The sequence below is a fragment of the Sciurus vulgaris genome (genome assembly GCF_902686455.1).
Source record: "Sciurus vulgaris genome assembly, chromosome: 14".
Lineage (NCBI taxonomy): Eukaryota > Metazoa > Chordata > Mammalia > Rodentia > Sciuridae > Sciurus > Sciurus vulgaris.
This window is the reverse complement of record NC_136475.1, coordinates 78,304,055-78,330,953: the sequence shown is the minus strand read 5'-3', so window position 1 is coordinate 78,330,953 and position 26,899 is coordinate 78,304,055. Positions and strand designations below refer to the sequence as shown.

At 51.3% G+C, this 26,899-nt stretch overlaps 1 protein-coding gene across 5 annotated transcripts in view; it reads right to left on the bottom strand.

Moving 5' to 3' along the window:
* Positions 1–26,899, bottom strand: part of OTOF (otoferlin) — a gene marked incomplete at its 5' end in the record, with an annotated part of 86,283 nt that overhangs the window by 23,056 nt on the left and 36,328 nt on the right. For 4 of the 5 annotated variants that reach the window (XM_079110118.1, XM_079110121.1, XM_079110119.1 and 1 more), the window contains 7 exons: positions 1,770–1,854; positions 2,272–2,334; positions 6,015–6,146; positions 12,226–12,280; positions 12,671–12,797; positions 14,091–14,164; positions 25,795–25,976. In XM_079110118.1, coding sequence (XP_078966244.1) covers positions 1,770–1,854; positions 2,272–2,334; positions 6,015–6,146; positions 12,226–12,280; positions 12,671–12,797; positions 14,091–14,164; positions 25,795–25,976 — 718 coding nt within the window. Of the gene's footprint in view, positions 1–1,769; positions 1,855–2,271; positions 2,335–6,014; positions 6,147–12,225; positions 12,281–12,670; positions 12,798–14,090; positions 14,165–20,076; positions 20,122–25,794; positions 25,977–26,899 lie in introns of all 5 variants that reach the window. The other variant, XM_079110120.1, reaches the window with a different exon arrangement.

Below are 26,899 nucleotides of genomic sequence, written 5' to 3'. Positions count from 1 at the left end.
TCAACTGAACAGCTGAACTGTGTGACTTCAGCCTCTCACACCCTGAAAAGGGCACCAGGCTCAGGGGCAGATTTGGCAAGAGCAACAAGTCCAGGAATGGGTTACCCTAGTGGAAAGCCCGGGTGTGGGGCCCACACCCTAGTTCTACCCACTTACCTCCCCGTGTGGCCCTGGACCAGCTACTTAAACTTGGTGAATCTCAGTTTCCTTATTGTGAAATGAGAATGGTGCTTACGTGGGGTAGGGAGGGTCCACCTGCTGGGATGGCATGCTTGGCCTATGCTGGCACCTGCTGCTGTTCCACCAGGGCTGTGCTTTCCTGACCAGGACTTGACCATCCAGAAACCCAGGGGGCATACTGAGCTCCCCTACTCTCTCTACTTTTCTACTTCGTCTTGACTTTAGAACTCAGGCCTGCCAATGGCAATAGGGGACACCCATGGCTCGGCCCTGGAAGAGGTCATCCTCAGGATGCCAGTGACATTCAGAACTGTGGCCCGCAGCTGTGTGTGCTTCCTGGGAAGTAACATGGTGGCAGACTAACTCTTTCCTGTTCCTTTCAGAGCTGGATGGTCAGTCCAGCTGGCCTCCCCTGAGGCCCATGACTTGCGTGGGGCAGTGGAGAAGGCAAGGCCCTGCAAGACCGAGACCCAGGCAAGTCCTTCATCTCCCTGGGCAGCTCCATTATAATAAAGATGGGACTGGACGTTTTTAAGGTCTTATGTAGCTGGAATGTTCTATGATTTTATACTTTTTATGTGTGTGTTCTTGGGCACTGAACTCAAATTCCCTGATCCGAGTCCCAGTTTGAAGGTATGTCACCTGGGTCTATTAGGCTGAACCACAAGGCAGTGTCAAGTGTTCGTCCTTCCAAGCCCCTTCATGGCTCCTAGCCTCATTTATCTCATCTGTAAAATGGGAAGGGGTGCTGCTGCCTACCTCACTATTTTGTGGAGGTAAAATGTGACACTGGGAATTGGGACCCAAAATGGCCCCAAGTAGGCCATGTGGTGACAAGTCCTTTGGGCCAGCTCTTGGGGTTTCCTCCTCACCATCTTCATACAGTGTTGGCCCACAGGTACTTACAAAGCTGCCAATCAACCACTGCCTCACATTGCTGCTCCTCAGGTGACCCAGGTCCCTTGTAAAAAACTGTTTTTAGAGTTCAGGAGTCCCTCAGAGGCTGCCATACTACATTCAGCAATGACTGTGTCACTACCACATTTGGATTGGACAGTGTGACTTAGGAAAGGCTCTGGAGACATGGCCTGACATTCCTCCTGACCAGCTGGGTGACTGCAGCAAGCTCTGGAGCTCTCTGAGCTTCAGGTCCCTCAAGTGTCAAAGGGGGACAGTGGAGTTCCTGTGAGGACAGAAGGGGTCCTTTCTGCTTGGCAGGTGCCAGCTCAGGGGGCAGGAGGCTGGGCACACATCTTCCCAGGCTGTGAGGATAGCACCTCGCTCTGCACCCTCTACAAGTATGGCCACACAGCACGCACCATGTATTGTACGGAAGTCTTCCCAGGCTCTGCACGGAGTGACTGTCTGGTAACGAGGGAGACCTGCCAGACTGGGTACCGGTTGCCCCCTGCCATTCATGTACAAACTGTGCACGTCATTTCCCCACAGGCCACATGGCTGTGTGCTAACAGTTGCCAGACTGTGGTCCCCGGCAACTGAGCCCAGGAACTGCCATGGTGGGCAAGACCATGGCTGCCCCGCTCCCTGAGCCCCACACCCTTGGTTGACCAGCCCGCACTGCTACTCACCAGGCTGGGAGTACACAGTCCCCACGTCCATTTTGAAGGAGCCCACCAGGGTGCCGCTGCGCAGCAGGTTCTTGGAGTGGATCACCTTCCGGGCAGAACGACCAGCCGCCAGTCAGGCCAGGAGTGGACAAAGTTTTCCATGGGGCCCGGGTGGGACCCATTGAAGGTGGCACCACCTCAGTCTTTCTGGGGACCCTAGCTTAGTGGTGACGTGGGAGGGTGTTTGGCAGGGTAGCATCAGCCTCTCCTGACCACACTGTCTTTATTTTTGGCTGGCTGGCTGGCACGCACGGGCCAGCAGGTTGTATGCTGCACAGAGGAACCTGGCTAAAGGGACAGGAGGGAGCCAAATCCATCCTGTGCCCCCTGTGCCCGGCCATGTGTCCAGGCACCAGGCTACCTTTTTATGATTGGTCTAGCCAAAGGGGGCCACCTCTTGAGATTGCACAAAGGTGCAGGTGAAGGAGTGGCCTTTTTTTTGCCAGGACTGCTCCCCACTCACCGAGATCTTGATGATCTTGTCGAACATGACATCAGGAGAGACGTGGAAGTCAAAGACGAAGTACTGTAGGGGAAGGAGCAGGCTGCGGTCACTGGGGGGCTGCAGCCATATCCCAGGATGGTGCCGGGCCCCTCCCTCCTGGCAGTGCCTGTCTGTACCCTGTCCATTTTCCCTGAGCCCCAAGGTTTGGATGAACGGTAGTGTAACCCACCAGTTCTGAATGACCCGGGTGGGGTGGGGGAGGCAGGGCCCCATCCCCTAGGCTGGGCCACCTGCTGCCAGTCAGTGGAACCACTGGTTGACAATGATGTGCTGTGCCTGTGGGCCACAGTCTCAGTTCTGCCCCCTTCTAGCTGTGTGGCCTTGAATAGCACATACTCTGAACCTCAGTTTCCCAAGCTGTAAAATGGGGATATTGACCTCCACCTCATGAAGCTCTGATGAGATATTATAACATCGGCCACTGAATTGAAAATGCTCTTGACTGTGTGATACACTGTGGTTTGAAGGTCACATAAATATCACCATTAAACCACCATGCTGCCTGGAAGATGCGTCCCAACTTCGGGGAGGTTAAAAGGGAAAATAAGGAGATTCTTTGTGCTGAGGACCTACGATGTGTTAAGGCACTTACTTCACTGTAAACCTAGCACGCTGTGGCGTGAACTGTCTTCTTGTGCTGAGGGCTGCCACTCACAGTTGTGGCCCCCACCCTTGTCCCCTGGCCTTGGTGCAGGGGCTGGGGTAAGGGTGTGGGCAGTGAGCAGAGGGCCCACTGCCTTGGTGAACTCATGGGAAAGAAAAGACATACATGCTTCTGAAGCACTCAGAGATAAAAGTCGCCCGCGTACCAGTTCCTGACTGAGGCAGCCTCACCTTGAGCACTGTGGGTAAAAGTGCCAGCTTTAGAGTTGGCCACATCTAGCTGTGATTTTGGGGTTCATCACATTCTTCCTGAGCCCTGTGACTTGGGGATAACAGTCTCAGGTGGCACACTGAACCTCTCCAGGGGCACAGGGACAACTGTGAGGTGTGATTGTAAAGTCCTCTCAACCTAGGTGTGCATGTAGTACACAAGCAATTAACTTTAGTTGCTCAGTGTGGCAGTAACAGGTCCAGGTGGCGCTGGCTGGGGGTGGGGAGCCTGCAGCTCTGGGGAGGCAGGTGGAAAACCAGATTTGGGAACCATCAGCACACGGATGGTGACTGAAACTTTTGAATGGAGGAAACACCTGGGGAGAGCGTCAGAGGGGAAGCAGGCCCCAGACAGGGCTCCAAGAAGCAGATTTCTGTGGTGGGAGAAGGAACTGGAGAAACATGGAAGCAAAATAGTGGAGGGCAGACAAGAGGATGGAGGGACTGGGCAGTCAAGGGAGAGAGGACAGCAGGGGACATTGTCCTCAGGAGTAAGGTCCTTGTTGATCTTGTGGAATGCTGTGGGGCAGATTGAGGTGTGGCTGGGAAAGAGAAGGTGGGGACAACTCACATGCCTCCAGGGAATGGAGGAGAGAAGAAGGTGGCCCTGGAGAGGACCACGGGAGTGGGGAAAGCCCTTGACCCATGGATGTGGAGTGTCTAGTTCCTGTCCTTGAGCTGCCATGGATTTTCACGGTGGTGTTTAGACAAACACGCTGCAGTCAAACACCACATAGGCGAAGGAGAAGGAGCCAGAAGAAAGGAAAGATGAAGTTGTTGTGTTGGTAGAAGGTGCAATGCCTGATTCTTTGGGATGTAGGAAGAGAAGGGTCCAAGGCAAAGGGAGAGGTTGACTTTAGGCAGGAGGAAGGATGGTGCTCCCCGGATGTCCGGGCAGGACCAGGTGCATGGGGAAAGAGGCTTGGCCTGGGCCATGAATGGCAGGTTGTTCTTGGAGGGCAGAAGTCATGAGCCACCCTTCACAAGGGCAGGCTCAGAGCCAGGCAGGATGGGTCATCGGGCCCAGAGCCTCAGAGCTGGGTCAGCCCCATGCAATGCACTAGCTCAGTGAGGGCCAGAATCCTGCACCCTCTGAACTGTCTCTGGTCATATTCCTGGTATTTCTTGAGCACAGCTCCCTTCTGGAATTGTGTAGAAATTTACTAAGTCATGTTGGTTGTTTGTACCTCCTTCTGTTGTTTTAATGGAACCAAAGGAAAGTTCCTGCCAGCTCAGGGAATTCGCCAGCAGCAGTACATATCTGTACCTCTCACTGAAGAGGAAGAGAAGAAAAGGGAAATAAAGGTCTTGGGCCTGGAACTGACCTCTGACCCAGAGAGGGCAGGGATAACTGCTTAGTGGCAAGACAGCTGAGCTGGGCCCTGCAGGGTGAGTAGGAGTTTGCAAAGAGGGAGCAATGTGCATATAACGTGAGGTGCATGGGCCTGTACAGTGAGCCCTCGGGTGCACCGAGCTCGGCTTTACCTCCATCAGTAACCACACTGGGTCACAAGGACCTGTCTCCACAGCTGTCATGGGAAAGTAGGTCCTTATTTAGGTCAGATGCTTTCCAGTCATGGATGTGTCCTGACATGAGGTCAGAGATGTCCTAACTCCACACAAGGCCGGATGAGTCCTGAGCAGTGGTGTTCTGCCCTGGGGCCCCAAGGGAAACTGGCTGGGAGATGTGGTCCGTGTGTGGCCACACATGACAGCTCAGCCAGGTTTGTGCTGAAGGGCACAGGTTTATCTTCCTGCAGGTGCAGTTGGAGGCTCCCACGGCTGCTCCTGCGTCCCCTCAGCCCTCCCTGCACCTCAGGAGCAGGACAGGTGTCCACTTGAGCCTGCCTGGCACATCTCATTTCCTGCAGCTATTGTGTACCCCCGTTAGGAAAGGGAGGCTCGGGGTCCAGGTGTCTGGGCCAATCTGCTGTGTTCTCAGGCATCTGAGGGAGGCCTGGGCCTCCCTCACCATAGCTGGTCACTATGGGGTTCCTTCTGGAGCCCAGGGGTCAAGATGCTGCGCCCTAGTGATAGCCAGGGCCCTGGGCTGGAGGCTGGACAGTCTGGCCCCTGATGTGAATGTCTCTGTACCCTGTGACAGTGGGAAGTCCCTTCCAGTATTCAGGCCTCAGCCTCCTCCTCCGTAAGGCAGGGGATTGAACTAGAAAGTTTCTGAGGTCCCTCTTCTTTCATGTGGCCTCAAAGGGCTGGAAAGAGCAACAGTGGGCACCAGGTATTTTACCTCTTGCACACAAAGTCAAGGCCAGTGGTAAGAAGGCAAGCCCTCAGAGGCTTAGGTGATCAAGAAGGTGACTGAGCATAAAGGGGAAGCACCCAGAGCCCTACCAGTAAGAACCTCCCCCAGACTCTCAGTGTCCCTGTGTACAGTGGATAACAGTGACAACCTCTGATGGGTGATGTACCTAATGCATTTAGAAGAGTCCTGGGCACATGGGAAATGTTCATTAATGGCATTGGTGCCACCACACCGATGCACTGCCCAGGGCTCTGGCTTGGAAAATAGCTGGGACCAGGTCTCGTGGGCTGTAGGGTTTGTTCTGGGAGTTGCACAGAACCCAGGCCACATTTCATCGGGTGGCCCTGGTCAGATCAGGGCCAGACCGGGATCTAGACTAGGGGTCCAGAGGGTTTGCATGTCAGTGTGCTGGGGTTAAAGCAGGATGGGCCAGAGTCACCTCTGCTGGTAGCCCTTTACATTCCTTGACACTCAGCTGCTCCTTGTGGGCTCCTTGTGGGGCTGGGGCCCAGCCTCCTGCCACATTTCAGGAGGCCCCTTTCCCCAGCTAGGCCACGGGGCCACTGACCTCATTGTAGTAGGGGCAGTTGGTGGACTCCTTCATGGATGTGTACTTCTTGTCGTCGCCCACCTCCACGCACACCACGGGGTCCATGTTCAAGCCCACCAGCTGCCGAGCCTCAATCACTGTGATGCTGACCTGCGGGCAGGAGAAGGGGGAGCCAGGTAGACAGCTGAGGGGCCTTGGAGCCGGGTCCTGCTGGAGGGCAGGAGCAGGGCAGGAGGGCTGCAGGGCACAGGGAACCACAATGACTCAGAGGCTGACCACTGTCTGACCTGCTGGGTGATCCTGGGCTCTGTCCAGCCTCAGCACCCTGGTTTTAGCAGGCCATGGGCTGGGTGACCTTTAAGCAGGTTCATTAGAATTACCTGGGGCAGGGGGCATCCCCTGAGTACGGTGCTCGGGACACACTCCTGGCCAACCCGGCGGGTGTCGGCGATGGGCCAGGCATCAGTGTTTTAAAGCTCCTAGGTGACTTCAGAGCTCTGAGCTCTTGCCCAGATGGATGGGATGGCTCTGCCCAGGGGTTTCATACACTCAGGATTAAGCCTTATCTGTGTTTTGCATGTGGTACTGGGGATTGAACCCAGGGGCGCTCTACCGCTGAGCTACATCCCAGCCCTTTTTATTTTCCATTTTGAGGCAGGGTCTAAGTTGTCCAGACTGGCCTCAAATTTGCCATCTTCTTGCCTCAGCCTCCAGAGAAGCTGTGACTACAGGCATGCACCACCGTGCCCAGCTAGGAATTAAGCTTTTAGAGTCTTCTTTAATGTACATTTAATTCCCTGTTCTAGGGTTTCTCATTTAAGCCTGCAGGCCTCTGGCATTTCCTTGTGTTTCTGGAATCTGGCCCCCTTTCCACATTCCTGCCCATTCTCCTTTCCTTTAACTTCTCTGAATTGGTGGGGAGGCCTTGGTGCTCACTGAGCCACTTTTTCAGCCGGGCCATTGTATGTTGTGTGTGTTCTGTGTCCTTCAAATGGCCTCCAGCTCCCTGGAATCTTACTTTGGTCCTGGGAAGCGAAGCCCTTTTTCAGTTGTCCACTCATTCAACAAATATTTAGAGGCACCTGATGGGGCCAGGCACAGGTGGGAGTGCAGTCAACTCCTTAGCCTCGTAAAACTTGGTGTAAATGATTATTGGCTTGTAGATTTTAAGCACCCCCCCCCCAAATCTCTCTCTTCATATGGACACACACATATGTAGATATGTATAACTAAAAAGACACACAAACACACACACCCCTAGAGGAGTGTGTGTGCAACTTTTGATGTAACCACTTTTCCCAAATCTTCACTTTGGACTTGGAGGTTTCATCCCCTTTGGGTGGTCATGGTGAAACTGTCTTGGGGCTGCTGGACGTGGCATAGAGTCCCAGACCTGACCTGCTCTCTGGTGTGACTGTGGAGGACCACCGTGGGCTCAAGGTGCTTCAAATTTCTCAGCTACCAGCAGAGACACCAGCTATCCATGAAGTTGGGAGAGAGTGAAGTGGGTAAGATAAGGTGGATCAAAGGCAGCCTGGACGGAGGAAAGCTCTGTGCAGTGCCAGACACGGTTCTAAGTGGCTTCTTAGACTCTGCTTTCAGGCAGTGGTCGGTCTCAAGCTGGCAGGGTTGGGGATGGCTTGGGATGGTTTCACAAGACCATGTGCCCAAATGCCTTATCTCAGCTAGTAATAGCATTTACCTATAATGGAACTGGAAAGATTGCTCTTGGAGCTTTTTCATCTCGAAGATGTGGTAATTCAGTTGCTGTGCTTCCATGCAACTTCTAAATATGATTTTACTGAAGTGAATTATTTTCTTTTTTTTTTTTTTTCAGTACTGGGGATCCAACCCAGGACCTTGCACATGCTAGGCAAGCGCTTGCTCTATCACTGAGCTGTATCCCCAGCTCTATTTTCCTTTTATATATATATAAAACAAGAATCTTTACTAAAATCATCATTCGCTGTGTGCATCAAGGTCTTATAAATATTCCAAAGATCAAGAAAAATCCACACATCACAAGTAACAGTGTTAAGAAATCAGAAACTCAGTTGCAGTGTGAATGTTGCTAGGAGAGTACAGAAACGGGAAACTGAATATTTACTCATCAAAGCAACACTTGAACCATGAAAGCAAACATTTCTTTTTGGAGCTTGAAGTCCAGAGAGACTGAAGTGAAAGCTTAGAATCCAAGCTTCAAAGAGGGTCAACAATCACTATTTCTTCAGGGAACTAAAAAGGAAACAGGGCTAATTAACTTAGCTCTGAGAAGTTTACTATGAAGAGAGTAAACAAACACTAGAAGTCCTTCTGGAATATTCTTTACACAGTAGTTTTTATAGAGTTCTAACTTCCATGAACCTTTTTATGCCAAAGACTTAAGAAGTCCCATTGTAACCCATCCCCCCTTCAAAAAAGGCTTTCTGTAACTCAGGACTGGAAGGTAGATGGATGTTGTTTGGTCAAGTAGCATAGCTATGCTAGTCGAGAGGATGGTTGTTTTGGATGTCCCCTATCTTGAGGCCTGGCCACAATGATGCTGCCCCATTTCAGGATTCATAACTTCCACCTCTATGGAGTGGAGCCAGCAATGACCAAAGGGGTCAGCAACTCTGACACTAGAAATAGTGGAGGGTTGAAAGGAACTAAAGGATGGGGGAAGAGAGGATCCAGAGGGTGTGCTTTGCTGATGGAGGGGTGGTGTCGGGGGAAACCTGGGATCACAGGAGAAAGGTGCACTGGGCTTGGTGTTCGGGGAGCCTCCCACCCCCACCTTGACTGTATAAGGAAAAACAGTGCTTGAAATTAAAAAGAGACAAACTGGCCATTCTCCAGTCTTCTGTGGGTGGGGCTGGGTGGTTCTTTCCCCCAATCATCATCATGTTAAGAAAATAGAAACCTCAAAGCTGGACACATCTGTAATGCCAGTGACTTGGGAGGCCGAGGAAGGAGGCTGAGGCCAGCCTCAGCAACTTAGTGAGACCCTGTCTTGAAATAAAATTAAAAGGGCTGAGGATATAGCTCAGTGGTAGAGAATTCCTGGATTCAATCCTCAATACGAATAAAACCAGCAATAACAACATTCAATGCTAATGTAAGAAAATCACCAGGAAAGCATATAAATTGCCATTTCAAACTCAATTTTTCCAGGGAGGAAGATGAGAGGCAAAGGGAGCTACACCTGGGGCCACCTGACCAACTGACTTTTGGTTATTTACTTTCCAGAGTCCCCTTCTGACATAAGGGACAAATGGTTACAAGTCATGGAAAAATAGAGTGGCAAAATCTATACCCCCGTCCTGAGGGAAGAGTAATTGTGCTTTGTGATCTGCTCCAGGGCACTCTGAGTGAACTTCAAGATCATCAGCTGGGAGCTAACATGAGAGGAGAGTTGGGGGACCCTCTGGTACTGTGGTTCTGCAGCAGCCTTTACCTCTCCTCATCACCATGAGGCAGAGATGTGACAAGACCAGATCTGCCTCTGGAGAAGGTCTCGCCAGTGGTGACATGGAAGATGGAGGGGAGGAGGCAGGGAGGCCAGGAAGAAGTGGGAGCGATAATACAGTTGAGGCCGGGGCAGTGGCTGGGGAGATGAAATGGGGGTGAAAACCAGAGAGGTCTGGAGGTGACAATGTGTTACATCTTGGTGCCAGAAAAAGAGGGTAAAGAAGAGACTCAAGACTTCATGACTCGCCAAGAGCATCTCTGCCAAATGCTCACTTTGGTGGGGAAACTGCACATTCACACGGAGGCCACCGTGGCTCGTTGCCTGGGAGATGCCAATCAAGTCAGGAAAGACTTTCCATGTCACATCCTTTCTAAGTATCCAAGAGATCTGGGCACACCGCAGTCTCTTCACTCCAGACCTCCTTCTAGTGGTATCCAATCTTCAGGATGGTTCTGGGCCTTTAGGATCCCTCCTGCCTCTGAGTTCTGCTAGGACCCCCTCTCTTCTCACTAGCCGTGTGTGCTTGCTGAGCTCTTTCTAATCCATTAAAGCCAAGTTCTCAAAGTGAGTGAGGACTCTTTGGGTTTTATTGCTTTATATGTTGTATTTATTTAAAGTAAAAATTATTTCATATTTGCATCCTCATAGCACTCTCTCATGTGCTCTCTCTCTCTCTCTCTCTCTCTCACACACACACACACACACACACACACACACACACACACACACACACACAGAGTCTATGGACAACTGCATATGAGCTGTGAAGGACTCACCAGACACTATTGTGCCACCATTTTAAATGCAGCGAATGTTTTGTTAGATTTGGAAGGTTTAAGAAGTCTTTGGATGGAAAATATCTGACCTAGTTAACAAAAGTCTCTGGTAGAAAATAGTTTGAAAACAAGCAGTAAGCATTGGGAGAATGCTTATTGGGACCAGAAGGGAACAATTGTCCAGGTTTAATTCTTCGTACTGTGGTCAGATGTTCCTGGATCTGAACCTGGGCTCTGGTCTTGACTCATTGTGTGACCTGGGGCAAGTGCCTAACTTTTTCGGCCTCAAGTTTCTTACCTATAAAATGTAATAACACCTATTTTGAGTAGTTGTTAAGAATTAATTTAAGTGGAGACACATATATTGTTCCTAGCACTGTGCCTGGCACATAATAAATCTTCAAAAAATAGGTAACATTAACAACAACTCCATTTTCAGTGTTTCCTTATGAGACAGGCCTGTGGCACGGTGTCTGAGTTGGAGTTTCTTTCTTTTTCTTTTTTTAAATTCTGTTCTCAGCACACAGAAGCAAGTCCTTGGGCCCTGTTCTCCAGGAAAGCCCTCAGAATCCTCAGGACTCTTTGTTTTGTGTTTTGGCAGAGAGACCAGGGGCAACATTTCCTGAAACCACCAGTGTGGTCTGTTGGACACTGCCTGGGGCCATTTTTCAAGCGCTCGGGGAGATGGTTGCTGAGAACTGAAGATAAACTAAAGTACAGAATAAGGGATAGGAGGCAAATCCCTGGGGAACATGTTCAGATGTGCCTTTTCCACAGAAAGGTGGCTCTCATCCCTCATATCATCTCCTGAGGGAGGTGAGGAGAGGGGGGTTGTGCATGAGCATCAGAACTGAAGCTCCCCTGGGGGAGGCTCACTCTGATTCTGGGGCCTGGCACTGGTACCCAGACAGAACACCCACAAACAGGAAATGCAGTGCCTGCCAAGAGGGGTCTCCTGAAAGTTCTGCTCCTGCTGACCATTCAGCATCCCCTCCCAATGCTAGGAACCTACAGCTGGGTCTCACTAAGCCCCAGGGGAGGGTCTGGAGCAAGGCAGGACACTGGCGCCTGCCTGAGAGATACCTCCTCCTTCTCCTCTGCTCCACTTTACATGTTTTTGTTTTTTTTTTTTTCCGGTGCTGGGGATCGAACCCAGGGCCTTGTGCTTGCAAGGCAAGAAGTCTACCAACTGAGCTATCTCCCCAGCACCCTCTGCTCCACTTTATATGCAAGGACAAGGTGCTTCTGGCTTGTCCACCAGTCTAGTGTGAGCATAACTGTCTCTCAGGCTCTGGGCAACTTTGGGAGAACGGCCAAGATGGAAGGCCTGGTCCTGCAATGCTGAGGCCAGTGTGGCCTGGCCTAGCATCCACCAGTCCTGCTCCTCAGCTGTCCTGCCTGCACTGAGCCACGTTCGTAACCCCCCAGCTTCAAACCTCACCCTGTTGTAGCCTGTTTGTCTCCAGTTTTGAAAACATATAAACAAAAAAGTTGTGTTAATATCAGAAAATGCAGAGAAACAAAATAAAAAAGAATCCACATTCCCACTGTGATATGACAAGATCGACATTACTTCCAGCATTAGAATAATGTAGAACAATTTTTTATATGTTCCAAAAATCTTTCTTCAAAGGCTCGCATTTTAACCATTTGAATACTTGGTTTGTGTGTGTGTGCATTTGCCTGCAGACTTTTCTCCTTGGTCTCTTTATGGTTTTCCCAGGTCCCTCTTACTTTATGATGTCTGGTGATGGACACAAAAGCCTGGAAGGGTTTTGACCAGCATAAGCAGAGTTCTCCAGCTCCTCTCTGGGTTTGTACCTCTCTACTTCAATCCTTCTTAGGAATGCCTCCCAGGAACAAGTCAACTTTGACAATTTATATACAACTTGTGGTTTGCTCTGACCCCCAGATTCACTAGACAGAATCTATAAGGCACATCGGACTGGAAATCCCCACCACAGCAGAGTGCATAAGGCAGGAGGCCTCAGGTGCCACCTACCTGGTAATCCATGGGCCTTCCGGCACTTGGCTCCATCTTAATGTCTGGCTTAGATCTGAGGAGGAGAAGGTACCATCAGGCCTGGTGGAAGGGGTGCACTTGTGGGGAGGTGGGTAGGGACAGGGATAGATCTTGCAGAAAGGTGGAGGGACAGAATCATGGTCTGCAAACCCCTAAGAGGAATGCCAAATAGGATGGGGATTAGTTGTCCGAGAGGTCCCAGCAGGAGAGGACTAACCAAAGACAGAGGTGCTCAATGGCCTGGAAATAGGATGCAGCTGCTACATTCTGCCTTGCAGGGAAGGGGTGAGATGGACACTTAAGGAAAAGAAGGGGCAGGGCCGGGAAAAAGCTGCCCATGGGGCCTGATTCCTCTCCCAAGCCTGGCAAACTAATCCTTCCTTTCAGGTGGAGGCAGTTGGGGATGTGGGTTCCACCCACTCACCGCTTGTTGGAGACATTGGTGGTGAGGGCAGTGACCGAGGCTAGTGACACTGAGTCAGGATCCAGCCCATCCCCCAGTCGAACGGTCAGGTGGTCAAGGTCCTCCATCTCGAGCACAGCTGGTTCATCTGGGATAGAAGGGCTGGTTAGTGGGTGGCAAAGTTGAGAGTCAAATTTAAGGTTTACTTGGTAGCATCTGCTTCAAATGGGACAGTGTATATTTGCAGTGTTTTCAACCTAATCTTGTTCTTTTAATTGATACTATGTTTGGTCTCATTTTTAATTTTAGTTGAATGTAATTCTTTTATTAAACACTATTTACTAAAGCATTGAATATCCTTTGGGGAAGAAAGTAGGGAATAAAAAAATCCATACATACATAACAACTGCTACCTTTAATTGGGTGACTACTATGTGCAAGGCACATGCCAGGCACTTTACACATGGATCACTAATCTTTTAGGGAAGACCTGTCCAGATAGGTATTATTCTCATGTCATAGATGGGAAAACTGAGGTTTAGGAAATAACTTATCCATGCAAAATAGTTGATGAAATTCAGGACCTAGCCCTGTACTGGTGTATATTAATTCACTGAGATGAGGAAATGACAACCCTGAAAAGTCACCCAAAGGTGGTGAGTGTGGGCCTCAGCCAGCAGTAGCACTTTCAATCCAAGGAGAGGGCACAGCAGTAACTGGCATGTAGCAAGAGGTAAGGAGAGAGATTTGGAGGACCATGGGGCCACAGAGGACATGCTGGGGATGGTGGCCAGGAGACTGATAGTGGGCTTGTGATGGGCAGACAGCCCCCACCCAGCTCCCCTCTTCACCACGTTTCTCCTCTTGTCTTCCGCCTGTCCTCCCTCCCTCCTCTTGGACATCTGTCCGCCCCTTTCCCGGCAGCAGCCTCCCTGAGGCACCAATGCCACAGGCCACTCCAGCCTCCCAGGGCCTGCCAGTTGGGTGAGGCCGGATTGCAGCCTGGGGAGAGGACGGTGACTTCTTTCACTGAGCAAGCACTCCTGGGACTCTGGATTTCCCCCAGAAAGAAAGAATTGACTAAACAATGTTTCCTGCAATTTATTCCCCCTTCAATTAAAAGCCCCTGAATGGTGTAAAAAACAAAGGATAGGGAGCAACGAGGACAGGAAGAGTCCATCCGGAAGAGGGCTGTCTGCCCATTTCCGGACCACCCAGTTCCCAGGAGCATCCAACCCTAGAGGACCTGGCTCTCGGGGCCGGGCCTGACTCCGACAGCCAGTGGGAGTTCAGGCCCCGCCCAGGTGGCTCTGGTTGAACCAATCCCAGGAAGGCCTTGTGCCTTGCCCGGGGGCGGGGTTTGATGGTGCTCACGTGCGAAGAAGTGGCTGCGAGCGGCCTGGACGCGCCACCGAGTCACGGTCAGGGCCAGGGGTCCTACCTTGTCTTTGCGGGTCCTCCTTGTGGGGCCGGTTCTTGCCGAGCTTCATGGCGGAGAACACGCTCCTCCCGGCTCTGTGAGGGGGGCCGCCAGAATGAGGTGGAGGGAGGTGGACGCACAGAGGAAAACAGCGGCACCCAGGAGCCACACCCAGCCGGGACACAGAGAAAGGGAGACGGATACCCCGGCCCGGCCCCTCAGCTACTGGTCCCAAGATATATTGGGGGTCTTCCTTCCCAAATTAGGAGCCACAGGGAAGTGGGGCAGAGGGAAATCCCACCGCCTGTCCTTGGTACCGAAGGGGGCGGGGCGGGTCCCGCGAAGGTGTCCTGGAGCTGGAAGAAGGTGTTATCTAGAGCGCCTCTTCAGCCCCCTCAATCCAGTCTGATCAGAGCTCCTGAGCTCTACAAGGTCCCCAACCTCATCCGCCCTGTCCCTACCATCATCCGCCCCGCCCTGTCCATCCCATCGTAGCTGGTTGGAAAGCAAGCCAGATGATCAGAGACAGTATCAGAACAGAAGGGCAGGGCTCAGGGGCACTGGGAGGCATTGAAACCGCTGTTCAGTTCTCAGGTGGCCCAGGTGCACAGTGCTTGCTGTGCAGTTCCCCAGCCTCTCTGTGTCCTGGGATTCTCCTTGGTCCCAGCAAAAAGGAGGAGACTGTCCTTTCCCATCTCTCTTTTCTGAGCTTTGCCTCTTCTGTCTACCCACTCTCATTCAGAAACCCCTTTCCCCACACCCAGGAACTTATGGCATACTCCATGGTTCCTATCTATTTTTTCTGGCTTGGTGTGGCCTCGTGCCCCAGAGGTGAAGGGTTTTGTAGTCAGAGGGGGCTGAGGGAAGAGGGTAGGAGTCCTTACTACCCTTCAGTGATATCCCTGCAGCCGATCCTGAGGTCCTTGAAGCCAGGAGGAACCAGCAGTAGGATCGGCAGGGGGTAAGGGCAGTATTCCATTACCCCATCCATATTACATGAACTGGACACCTGACTCCCTGTACTTCCCCTTCTCCTCCTCCTGGGTGTGGCTGCCATCCTTTAGGCCTCATGGGGGAGGTGTAAGCCCATCCCTGACTGGCTTACAGCAGAGCCCACCATCCTTGGGACTGCATCTCCTGGTGGAGGCTTGACAGAAGTTTCTAAGCCCCCAGATCCCCACTCTTTATGCTGTATAATGTGAAGTTGGAGAAAACCTTTCTGTTCTTTTAGAAATGTCCTAAAAGTCTCAAGTACCTCAACCCTGGATAAGCCAGTCTGATCCCCCAAACCTCGCCCTATCTTAAACCCAGGATTTTCTTTGCTATTCAGATACAGGGAAAGGCATGTCCATATGCCCCTGAGAGGTAGTCAAAACCATCCTTTTCACGTGACATCAGCTCACTTGCAAGTTCATGGATTTCCTAAAGAGGGATGGAAGAAGGCTGGGGTGACAGTGGTATATCTCCCCCCGACAGTATCCTATTGTCTGAGGCATAACCATGTGAAGAAAGGGGCTCTACAAAAGGAAGCTATGTCTTCGGAATTATCTTAACTACAACATTAAGGGGGTAAGTTACACGTGCATACTTATAAAATGCACAAAATGGCCAAACATGATCACATAAGTTGTCTTGAGCAACTACTATGGGTCAAAGGCTCTCCCAGATGTTTTATTCCTGGGAATCCTGTGAAAGACATACACTTCTCATTCATCCAAGGAAAAGCTGAAGTTCAGAGAGATGACAAGGACTTCACTGTCCCATGTAAGTAGCAGAACTGGGATTGAAGCATGAAGCTCCCATCTGCTAGGATGGCAGTATTTCCACTCTGTGCTGGCTTCATTGCCTCAATGCTGTGGGGCTGTTCTGAGTGTGAATCTATCCTGACCATTGGGGACTTTGGCAAAAAGATTCCAGGGCCTGTTACCATGGCAGTTGTGCCAGCACAATTTGCAGATTGGGTTGTCATCTGTGAAGAGTTCCACATAGAAGGGGTTCATTCAAAAGTAACACAAGCATCAACACATTCAGGAAGAGAAAGCTGGGATTGTTAATTTGCTGGTGACATAACAATGAACCCATCAGAAACAATGACATGGTCACAGGCCAAGGGGCCGTGCATCAAGCATCCTGGAGTATCTAACCCCTTTGGGGCAAGATGCCAGCTCTATGCTGACTTCTGTAACAGGCCTCCCGTAGGAAGCTTGACTGGTGTGGATCTTCACTCTTACTCCTTGTCTCCCCACCTGTCCCTTCCTGTCTCCATGTTTTGGATTCCTTTCTGCCTAGTCTCACTGTTCATCTACTTTTCTCTCGAACTACCCAGGAGTCTCCTGATGGCTCAGTATTTATCCCTGTATGATCTCATCTTAGCCATTTCTAGATTGGGCCATTCTTAGAATCCTCACTCTGTGTGTGAGCTGCACAGTATTATCATCGTCACAGTCTGCTCCAGTCACAGAACCCTCACTCCCAGGGGCATGTGCTCTGAGATAGCAGATCCAAGTGATGCATCGGGTCAGAAGAGGCCCGGCCTAGAGAAACCAGCTTCCCAGCATCCTGGGGTGGAGCTGGCCCTTCTGCCTGAGGTCCAGAGGAATGGCTAGGCAGTGGGACATGGTGACTTTCTGATACTGATCCCACATGCCCACTCACTTGGGTACTGCGGCACCCCTGGCACTGCTGTGGCCTTTGAATTAGAAAGTCACTTTGTTCTTTAAAACAAACATCATTGGAAGTAAAGACTGAGACTTTAAAAAAAAAAACTGTACATATCCAACAATTTCTACCATACCCTGAAGCAATTCAAAGAAGTTCTTCCTTCCCAGTGTATGATTTAACCATCTGAGGTGGACAGGTTCATTTGTGGAATTCTGGGAATGTCTCAAAATGATATGTTTGTCCCTTTATGAAAAGTGGAAAAGTGTGGTGAGGACTATAATTTCCAGAGGCTCTGTGCCTCTGTTGGTTTCTTTATACTTGCTCATCAGTGCACCTGCACTGTGGGCAGTAGAGTATGATGTCATTGCCACTGCCCGTTGTAATTTTCTGATTGATGACACATCAGGAGGTCATGATAGAAAAAGCCCTTCCTGCCTTATGGCAGCATCAATTCCCAGCGAGCAGTGTGCTGGCTTCTTTTGGCAAAAGATAAAGGGAATTTTTAAAATAAATGTTTACTTAATCAGGAAATTTTGAAGAGTAGCCACTTGTAAAAAAGACTCAGATTTCCAAAAAAGAAGTAATTTTTTTTGTTTCTGTTGTACTGAAACTTTAAAAAAAATTTTAAAATTAAAATTCTACATTTCATCTAATTGGATTCTACAATCACTGAAGATAGGACACCGTGGGAAACAAAGAAAAGGAGTCAATAATCAACTCAGTGAAATATAAATTTGCAGTCAAGTAGCTCCTTATTCTTGGGTGCATTAAACTGGAGAAATGGGAGTGGAGGGGAGATGGCCTCTTGGAATGCTCTGAAGATTTAGATTTCTATTTGTTTCCCATGACTGGATTCACCATAGTCAGAATGATATAGAACTAGTGAATTCTCTCCAGAGAAAGTGTTTTAAAATTAGTGTGCTCACTGTGAACTCTTCACTTACGGATCTGATGATTTCTCACTGCCCAGGGCTTATGCCCCATGATTGGCTTCAACTGGAACTGCCAGTGCTCATCAGCTTGTGCCTTAGGTAACTGGGACAAACAAATTCCTACCTGAGAGCAGCGAGGTCGTGATGCTTCTTTGCACTGTGTAAGCAGCCAAATTTTAAAAACTTGGGGACCCCTTGATGGCTTTATTTCTTTGATTTTCCATGCCTCAAGTACAGTAAATTTCATAATTGCTGTCTTTACAGGTGTCTGAAAGTGTGCTGAATTTCAGTTAGTTTTGCAAATAGTTTCCTATGCATGAGGACAGGAGGATCCTTCACCCAGAACTCGCTGTTTCCAAACTGGTGTGTTTGCACATGCTGTACCAGTTCTTGAGAGACCCACGAGAACTCATCCTGACCCCAGGAGTGCCAGGGAGTCCTCAGTGCTTTTCATGTGTCTACCCTATGCGCAACTGAAGCAAACAGCATCGTGGAAATATATTTCCCATCTTCCCACAGCAACCTATACTGACATCCCACAAGCCCACGGGGAGCAAACCTTCTTTTGTGGAGTGAATCTTAAATTTCCCCTACTGCAACTCATATCTATTTCCATTGATCTCCCCTCAATGGAGATTAAAGCCAAACAACTTTGCTGCACCATCGCCTTTCAGAGACTGCAAACTGTTCCTACAGTCTTTTTTCCCAGGCCAGAGCCTTGATTTGTTTAATCTTAGAAATCCCATTTCCCTACTCTTCCAGTAGTCCTATTGCTCTCCACATTAAAATAATACTACATGCTGGTTTACTTGATCTCATATGGTAATGGGAGATGGCAAGGAGCTAGATGAGGTTGGGCTAGGGAACCAGTGCATATTATGGGCCTATTACCAGGACAGACTGGGGAACTGGACATCAAGAAGGGCATTGCAATCTCACACAGAGCCCTAGGGCAGACTGGTGACTTAGGTCTCATATATAAGCCTTTGAAATCTAAGAACCCCTGAGGCCTTTCTCAAGAGGAACCCCTAGTTCAGCATCCCTATCATCTCCCATTTGCCCCAGAGTTCAGCTCCCTGATTTCCTCTGTAAGCCTTGCCACACACTCTGCCTGAGGCTTTCAGCAAACTCCTACATCCCTCAGGTCCCCGGGTGGAGCCATCCCCATGTGTGCGGTTACCTCCATTGCTGTGGCCACAATGCTGTGTCATCATGGCTATTGCTTGTGGGTAACAGGCATGACTGGAACTCAGTATACTTATGGTGAAGCGTGGGAGAGGCTGTGAGTTCCCTGGGATCTTGATGTAAGCCTGCACCCCAGGTATAATGCCCATCAGTGCAGACCTCTAGCCACATGATGGTGGCGTTTCCATAGTATCCTCACCTGAACTGATTTTTAACTTATTGGAATTATTTGGGGCAAATCTCTGGGGTTCAGTTTCCCTATCTAGAAGATAATGACCATGTTCCTGGCTTTTCAGCTCTCATTAGTGTATCTGGAGATTTAATTAAGTAGTCAAGTGCTCTAAACTTCCTGGGTCCATTGTGAGCTCTGAGGGTAGGGATGGGATGGGGGTGGGACTCCCTCCATGTTAGTCACAGCTCTGTCCTTATTCTCTGAGACTCAGACTTGTTATCTGTAAAAAAGGGAGTTGGCCATAGATCCTCTCCAGTGTCTTCAGCCCTAACTGTCCCTGCCCTTGTGAAATGTCCTGTGTTGCAGGTCTCCAAGTGACAACGTGCCTCTGAAGGAGCCTGTGAGCCCAAGGTAACCTCAGGCTCCCTGCCTTGACAGACCCTGATGGCTCGCCCTGCCCTTCTCCTATCATGTCCTAGACAGTCCTGATGTCTTCTTCCCCTTTGGGGAACGGAGACTGCGAGGTTACCAGAGAGTGGCCATTTCTCCTTAGCTCTCTGAGTCTCATGCTCTGGCCATACCCTGTAGCCACCCAGTGCCCAGAGTCTGTCCTCCTTGGGCCTCCACTGCCATATGTCCAACTGCCTTGCCCGGATTAGACTGGCCATGGGGAGTGACGAATGGCTTCTTGTGCACCCCATCCTTTGCCTTGAGCCATACCCTCCCTCGCAGGGAAGCTTAAAGTCCTGAGCTGCAGGAGTGGCAAGTGAACTGAAATGTGGGCAAAGAACAGGACACTTTTGAAAGGTGGTGGGGTCACCCCCAAGAACCAAGAGTGGAAACCGGAAAGCCTGGCCATCTGCGCACCCCACCCTCCCCGTCCCTTTCCCTCACTCCCCGTGGTCCGTGGATGGACCTCCCTCGCCCTGCATGCTCCCACGCTGGCTCCACCAGGACAGCCCACTCCTAAGCGCCCTCAGACGGGCCCATCCCGCCCCTGAAGCCCTGTGGTTAGGAGGCGGCCCCCACCAGCTGTGCCCTGGCCTGGGACACCTACTTGTGCTCGCCATCTCTGCCTCCCTTGGTCTTCTCTCTGCCTTTGCTGAGTAGGGGGAAGAAATAAGGAGACAAGGGGATGCAAGTGAGAGGATGTGGACCAGAGACACTTGCAGTCTCAGCCCCTGGCCCTGCTGACTTGTCCCACACACCCCTCACCCACAGCTTCTCTACAGCAAACCAAAGTCTGCTGGGCAGGAATGACATGGCCCCCAGCTATGCCTTGGAGAGAGGGGAAGGGCCTAGGGTACCAGCCGATCCCTTCCACCCCAGGCTACAGAAAGTGGGTTGCAGGTCCCCAGGGCCTGCCTTCCCCCACCTCCTTCCTTCATCCTGAGCTCCCAGGCTCTGGGCTCCTTCAGGGAAATAGTGGGCTGAGTCTTCTTTGAGAGGGTTCTGGGGACTAGAGCGCTGTTGCTGTTAGGAGGACATCTGGTCTTTGAGAAGAAAGGTGAGATGGGGGCAGTTAGTAGGCTATCACTCCAGGGCTCAGAGCAGGGGAAGAATGGTGTTCTTTTAGGGATGCTTTAGGGAGGCTTCCAGCAACACTTCTGGAATGTTCTCTTAATGCCTCCTCAGTGAGGATGAAGAAAAGAAAGCAAATAACCATTAGCAGATTTCCCCCCTTCTCACATATTGTCCTGACATAGACCTTTTCCTGGTAGACATGACCACATACCCTGACAGCTAGCTCAGTCTCAGAAGACCTCCAGACATCAGGTCAATGTCCTGCACTAGCTGGCTAACCACACAAGCAGATCAGTTTGTAATTGAAAGAGGTCAACATTAGCCAGGTCTCTGGCTGCCACAGTCAGCTGAGACCTATGAGTAGTGAACAGCTCACTACACAGTGGAGACACTGTCTCAGAGGCCCTGCTCTGGCCCAGCCTGGCTGGTCTGGGATCTGGGCCCATGAGTGCCCCCTCGAAGCTGCAAAGTCTTGCTAAAAGAATCAGAGGCTCCAGTGAACCATTAGGAAACCGAGGCTTAATGGAAAATTTGCTGGTCTCCACCTTCACATTAATCCAAAGAGAGCTGCTTTACTTGAGGTTCTGAAGAAGAGGTGCATTTCCACCCTGTACTGGTGATTAAACCCTGGGGCACTCTGCCACTGAACTCACTCTCAATCATTTTATTTGGAGACAGGGCCTCAAAATAAGTTGCTCAGGCTGGTATTGAACTTGGGATTGTCCTGCCTCGGCCTCCCTAGTAGCTGGGTTTACAGGAGTGTAACACTGTGCCTGTCTCAGTTTTGTATTTTAAAGAACTCTGTGACCCTGGAAAATCCGACAATCCCTTACAATAAAGGAATCAAGAGGAGAGGGGCAACACCGGGGAGTGGGCGAGAGTGGGGCAGGAAGGGGGAATCCGTGTGCTGCCCAACACACGTTGATGATTTTTCTCTTTCCCTTTGGTCTTTGCTCTAAAATCACGGAGATGTGAGGTCCACTCAGTGGGGGACTTGTGTCCTGTGTCCTCACATACTGCAGGTCTCAGGCCCAGCAAAGGGGACACACAGGCCCATTGTTCCTGAGTGAGGAAATGGAGAAGGGAAAGGGCTGTCTCTCTCTGAAGAAAAAATACTTTTGTGATTTTACCACAACCACTGTTACTGCTGCTACCAACATTAGTTAACAGGCCCTGCCTTAGTTGATCTGTCTGTCCCATGAAGTGGACATTCTCTTGTCTATTTCAAAGTGAGCTTGTGGGGGCTCTGGCTGCCCTTAGTCAGTCACCTGGCAAACCCTGACTTCATGTTCCATTTGTGCCTGGAAGCCCTGGGTGAACTTGGACTTCCTCCTAGAGCCCAGCTGATGGTTTTGGTGTCCCTTCCTGGCTGGGTAAGTTCTGTTCCTTAGCCAGCATTCTCTGTGTGAGTCTGGCATTCAGTCTTAGCTCAGCTCACCTCTTCCTGAAGCCCCATCCCCTTCCCTCTTTTCACTGTTAAAAGCAGCCACGGAACAGCAGGATCAATATGGCAGTCCTGTGGGAATTCTGGTGCTTGTGCTGGGGTCCAGGTGTTTCACAGCACTAGGTCTCACTAGTCTTGGGCTAGGAGTGGGGGCCCAAGCCACAGGTGGAGCACTTGGGTTGGACAGGAATCTCCTGAGCCCTTAAATCCTGGCATGACTGGCTGAGAGGCTGTAGCTCTGGAGCCAGCCTGGTGAAGAGAGGCAGGGAAGACTTCTCTAGCTCTCTGGGAGTGGAGGGAACTGATAGAGCAACACTGAGGGTGAGGAAGGGTGTACCGCACCCATATACACCCGCCATGCACAACTCCGACACACAGCTGTGTCCCCCTCTCAGAGACCCTAACCATGCATGCATGCCCAGCTGCCCTGTCCCAGACACAGTGGGTAGGTCCTGCTTCTACAGGAAGAATATCCATAAGGTGGACAAGAAGAACACCCCCTGTCACTCCTCCTCCCAAGTGAGACTCAGCAGAGAGCAGCCTAGCAGGGACCCCTACATACCCAGGGATACCAGAGAGGGGACTGGGCGGCAGAGGGAGGCCCCAGGTCATGGAGTGTTGGAAGGCTAGACCAGGCAGAAAATGAGAAGGGGCAAACATTTCAGAATTTGGAGCAAAGGCCCAGGCTCTCTAGTTCAGCTGCAAGATTAAAGCTGGGACTCTTTTCTTTGATCTTAGAGAGTCACAACAGAGTCCAGCATCCAGTGCTGTGTGCCACTTCGTGGTGTCACCTAATGTGTATGCATGTGGATGTGTGTAAACACACAGGCATTTGTGTGTCTTTGGGGCCAAAATCTCCTGTCTCCAGAGACAGGTGTAGATGTGTGCCAACAGGCAGGGCCTGGAACCTTGCTTTTGTGCTCCTGAAAACAGAGGGTTCGTGAGGACAGTACTTTGCTCCTTCTCTGCACCGTTAAGAGCGGCAGAACTGGGGTAAATGAGACCCCTGCCCCTGCCCAGGGGGCCAATTTCCTGTGTGGGCAGCACTCAAAAAGCCCTTGCTATTGCCTGTCAGAACTGAGAAGGGTCAGTTCAGTTGGGGTCGGGGTAATGTGGAGTTTGAAGAGGAACAAAATGAGTGCTGACCAAGCACCTAGCCCCTGCCGGGTGCCTTGGCGGCCACTCGCATGGATGACCTCTTCTCATCCCAACACTCCCAGGGGCATTGGTGAGCCCATCTTACAGATGGGAATGTGGGCTCCAACAGCAGAGCTGGGATTTGTGCCCCCGCCTGTCATTGCCCTGCACTGTCCCCTGGCACGATTCTGCCCCCTGGGAGAGTTTTAGAGAGAGCAGACAGAGCCGGAAATCCCTGGTTGGAGGCAGGGACTAGAGAAGTGGCAGAGTGGATCAGAGGGCATGTGACCGAGCAGGGCCCAGGAGAGGTGGAACTGCGGGAGCAGAGGTTCAGGGGCAGTGGCTGGGCTGCAAGGCCTGGAGGACAGGTGTGGTGACAATCGCCAACCCCAAGGTGCTCTCAGGCCCGGACTGGCAGTGCCAGTGGCAGTCCAGGAAACAGTGTGTGCTCACCTGCCCCTCCCGCCAGGGCGGTGGCACCTGGAAGACCAGGAGCTCTGGCTGGAGCTGCCACCCTTGCTCAGTTCCCCGTGGGGGGATGAAACCCCTCATCCTGCTGCTGCTGCCTGCTGCTTCCTGGGAGTCGCCATGTGGAGGCGGGGTGGGGTGGGCACGGAGGCTGTGCTGAGGGGAAGGGTGGGAGGAGCGCTCTTAGATCCATGCTCATGGTGCCCAGGACGCTCTGGAGGTCTCGGAACTCAGCTATCCAGCTCGCTTTTTCTAGGCCCCCTTCTGTAGGACCGAACTGGCAGTAGCTATCCGACAGAGGGCAGCCCTCCGACACCAGGAGCTCCCAGGAGAGTTGTTTCCCATGGATGCTACCTACAGGATCCAGAGCACCCTGGGTTCCTTGGGTGGTCAGAGTTGAGAGGACCAGCATGCCAACTTGCCGAACTCATTCTTACTACTGGCCTGGAGGGATTGGTGCCATACTCAGAGTCACGTAGCTGGTGAGTGACAAGAGAGTCAGGAAGGGACTTAATGGAATATGGCTCTCATGAGTCAGGCCAGCACTCCTCCCTTACAACTGACGGCCCTCCCATGCTTCCAATCATGTCCTCAGAAAACCCTTTTTAGAGGCCACCCATCGCCCCTGAACCAGCCCGGCTCAGCTTTTTTGAGTGGAGTCAGTGGATGGGGGCCACATGGTAGCCAAGTGTCAGCAGGCTCTCAGGCCCCACTGGGCCTCTGCTCCTCCCCTCAGCATTCCTAACTCCATTCCTGACCCTGTGTATGGTCCAGGACAAAGAACCTGTTGCTCCATGGGCAGCAGTTGGCTCCTTGGTTACAACTCATTCCTCCACAGTCCCCTTGGCTCTCCCGACAGCAGGGCTGGGGTTTTCATGGCTGTTTTTCCTATTTTACAGGTGAGGGGACAGGGTCAAAAAGGTTATGTGACTTTCCTGGGGCCACATGGCTAGTAAGAGGCAGAGCTGCTACTTAGTCCTAGAGTCTGAGGGGACCATGGCTGGCCCAACGTAGACGGTCCCAGGGTTTCTTAAGCTTGTGTGTGTTGTGGGAGGGAGGGGGTAAAATGTGAAATAGTTCAAGTGTGAAGAAGGAAAACGCATTAGCCTAATAAAAGGGAATCAATTCCATTACACTAGTTGGGGACCTGTGTTTTTTAGCTCAGGGTACTGAGTGAACTTTACTTGGGAAGGAAATAGTGGAAGGAGATGGGAGGGAGATGCTTCCAGCGTCCCAGAGGATCCCTGCTGTCAAAACACAGCCAGATCCTTTAGACTTATGGGTATTTCGCACTTGGTTCCCAGTGATCAAGGAACCTGTGGACATTTTGCTAGCCTAGCCTAGATCTGGCCTCTCTGGACTCGGGGAGTAATGCAATTGCATTTTCTTTTTTGAAAGAATAGTGGATGTGAGCAGGCTCATGGGAAGCATGTGGAATGACACAGCTTTCTGTCCTCTGTAGGACATTTGCAGGGTGTGAATTCTGAAGACAGAAGTGGCGGACTCATTTTCTTGGGTGGAGCAAGGAGTACTGGAATTGAACCCAGGGGGGGCTTTGCCACTGAACTACATCTTCAGCCCTTTATTTTTTATTTTGAGATAGAGTCTTGCTAAGTTGCCAAAGCTGGCCTCAAATTTCTGATCCTTCTCCCTTTGCTGGGATTACAGATGTGTGCCACCATGCCTGTTTGGACACATTCTTGACAGAGGAGAGGCTGGGTCCCAAGTAGCATGGTTGGCTTCACTCTGGCAAGAAGAGGCATCCTTGTCAAGGGTGTCTTCACTGGGCCATGGTGGAGGCCAGGCTGCCTGGGCCTGGTTGGCATTGCTGGGTCTTGGACCCGAAAAACCAGAGTCTCTTCTGTCCCTTCCTCACATTCCCTTAGGATCGGAAGGCCCAGCTCCTTTCCCTGGTGTTAGAGCTCAACCTCCCAGGCTGTAGACTCCCTCAGGGTTGGGGGAGGTCCCTGATCCCTATCAGATGCCTCTCTGAGCTTCTGGCTGCCTCCCTGTTGGGCTTTTGTGGGGGTACAGGTGAGGCACCTTGCCAACACATCTGCCCACTTCTTATGTTCCTGCAGCAACTCAGTCCTGCACTCTGAGCCTGGCCAGGCCTGAAGGGGCCTTCCAGTGGGACTGGGACCCAGCCTTCCTCCCCATGTCTGTAGGGGCGGTGGGTAACTGGAGGGCCCAATCTGTTACCTCCGGAAGCTCTTCTCGCCCGGTGGCCGGGAGCTGGGGCGGGAGCCAGGGAGCAGCCCATCCGTCTCCTGACTGTCCTTCTCTTCCTCTTGAAGAGACTCATCCCCCAGGAAGTCTCCGTCATCCCAGGAGCCCACCGTGCCGTCTGTGGCCTGATATCGAACCTCCACACACAGGCTGGTCTAGGGGAGAGAGGGGCAGTGAGCAGCTGGCCCGGGCCCGGGAACTGTGCTGCTTTGTGGTGTTCATGAAATGCCTTCACCCCGACTTAGTGGAGGAAGGTGAGGGGGAAATCTGCTCATTTTACAGATGAGAAAATGGAGGCTCAGAAAGACTGACACTGCAGACTCAGCCAGCTCAATGGGAACTGGCCCCTGATCCCACTGCACTTCACTCTGCAACTCCCTGGAGCCAGGGTCAAGGGCCTGCCCTGGATGGCTGAGCCTGGAAGTGGCAGTGCTCTGCGCCTGCAGAGTATATAATCAAAAGTGTTATTCAATGTTCCAAGAGATTAGGTTATTTCCTCGTCCTCAGAATTGTGGCTGTCTGTAGGCATGAGAGGGGATCTGCCTGGCAATGTGACAGAATGAGCTAAACTTGCCCTTCAAGTGAGGACCCTGGCCCTGGACACCCAACAAAGGTGTGGAGTCAGCGTGTCTTCCAATTCTTCCAGCACCAACTTTCCTACCTGGAGAGAAAGGGATCTTGGGGTTGTCCTGGGTTTTTCCTATGGAGAAAACAGAGCACCAAACTTGGGCCCAGACTTAACAGTTGAGAATCTGGTGGGGTTCTTGCTCTGTGTCCTTTGGCCACTACCTGGTCACTAGCTCCAGCTGCCCCTACTGCACAGGGAAGACTTCCATTCCCTTCCTCAACCTATGTGGGTGAACAGAGTCTCCTGGACAGGTTGACCTTCCACATGATTCGGGGGGTGACTTGCTTGTGCACCTGACAGGCAGTCCTTCTTCAGCACTTGGACCCCCTAATGATCAGGCCTGCATTTCCCAAGGGAAGGGAAAGGTGCACATGTTTTCTGAGGCCTCCCTCCCTGTGTTGGATGTTGTGATAAGATGCTTCCATGTAAACTCATTTGATCTTAACACTT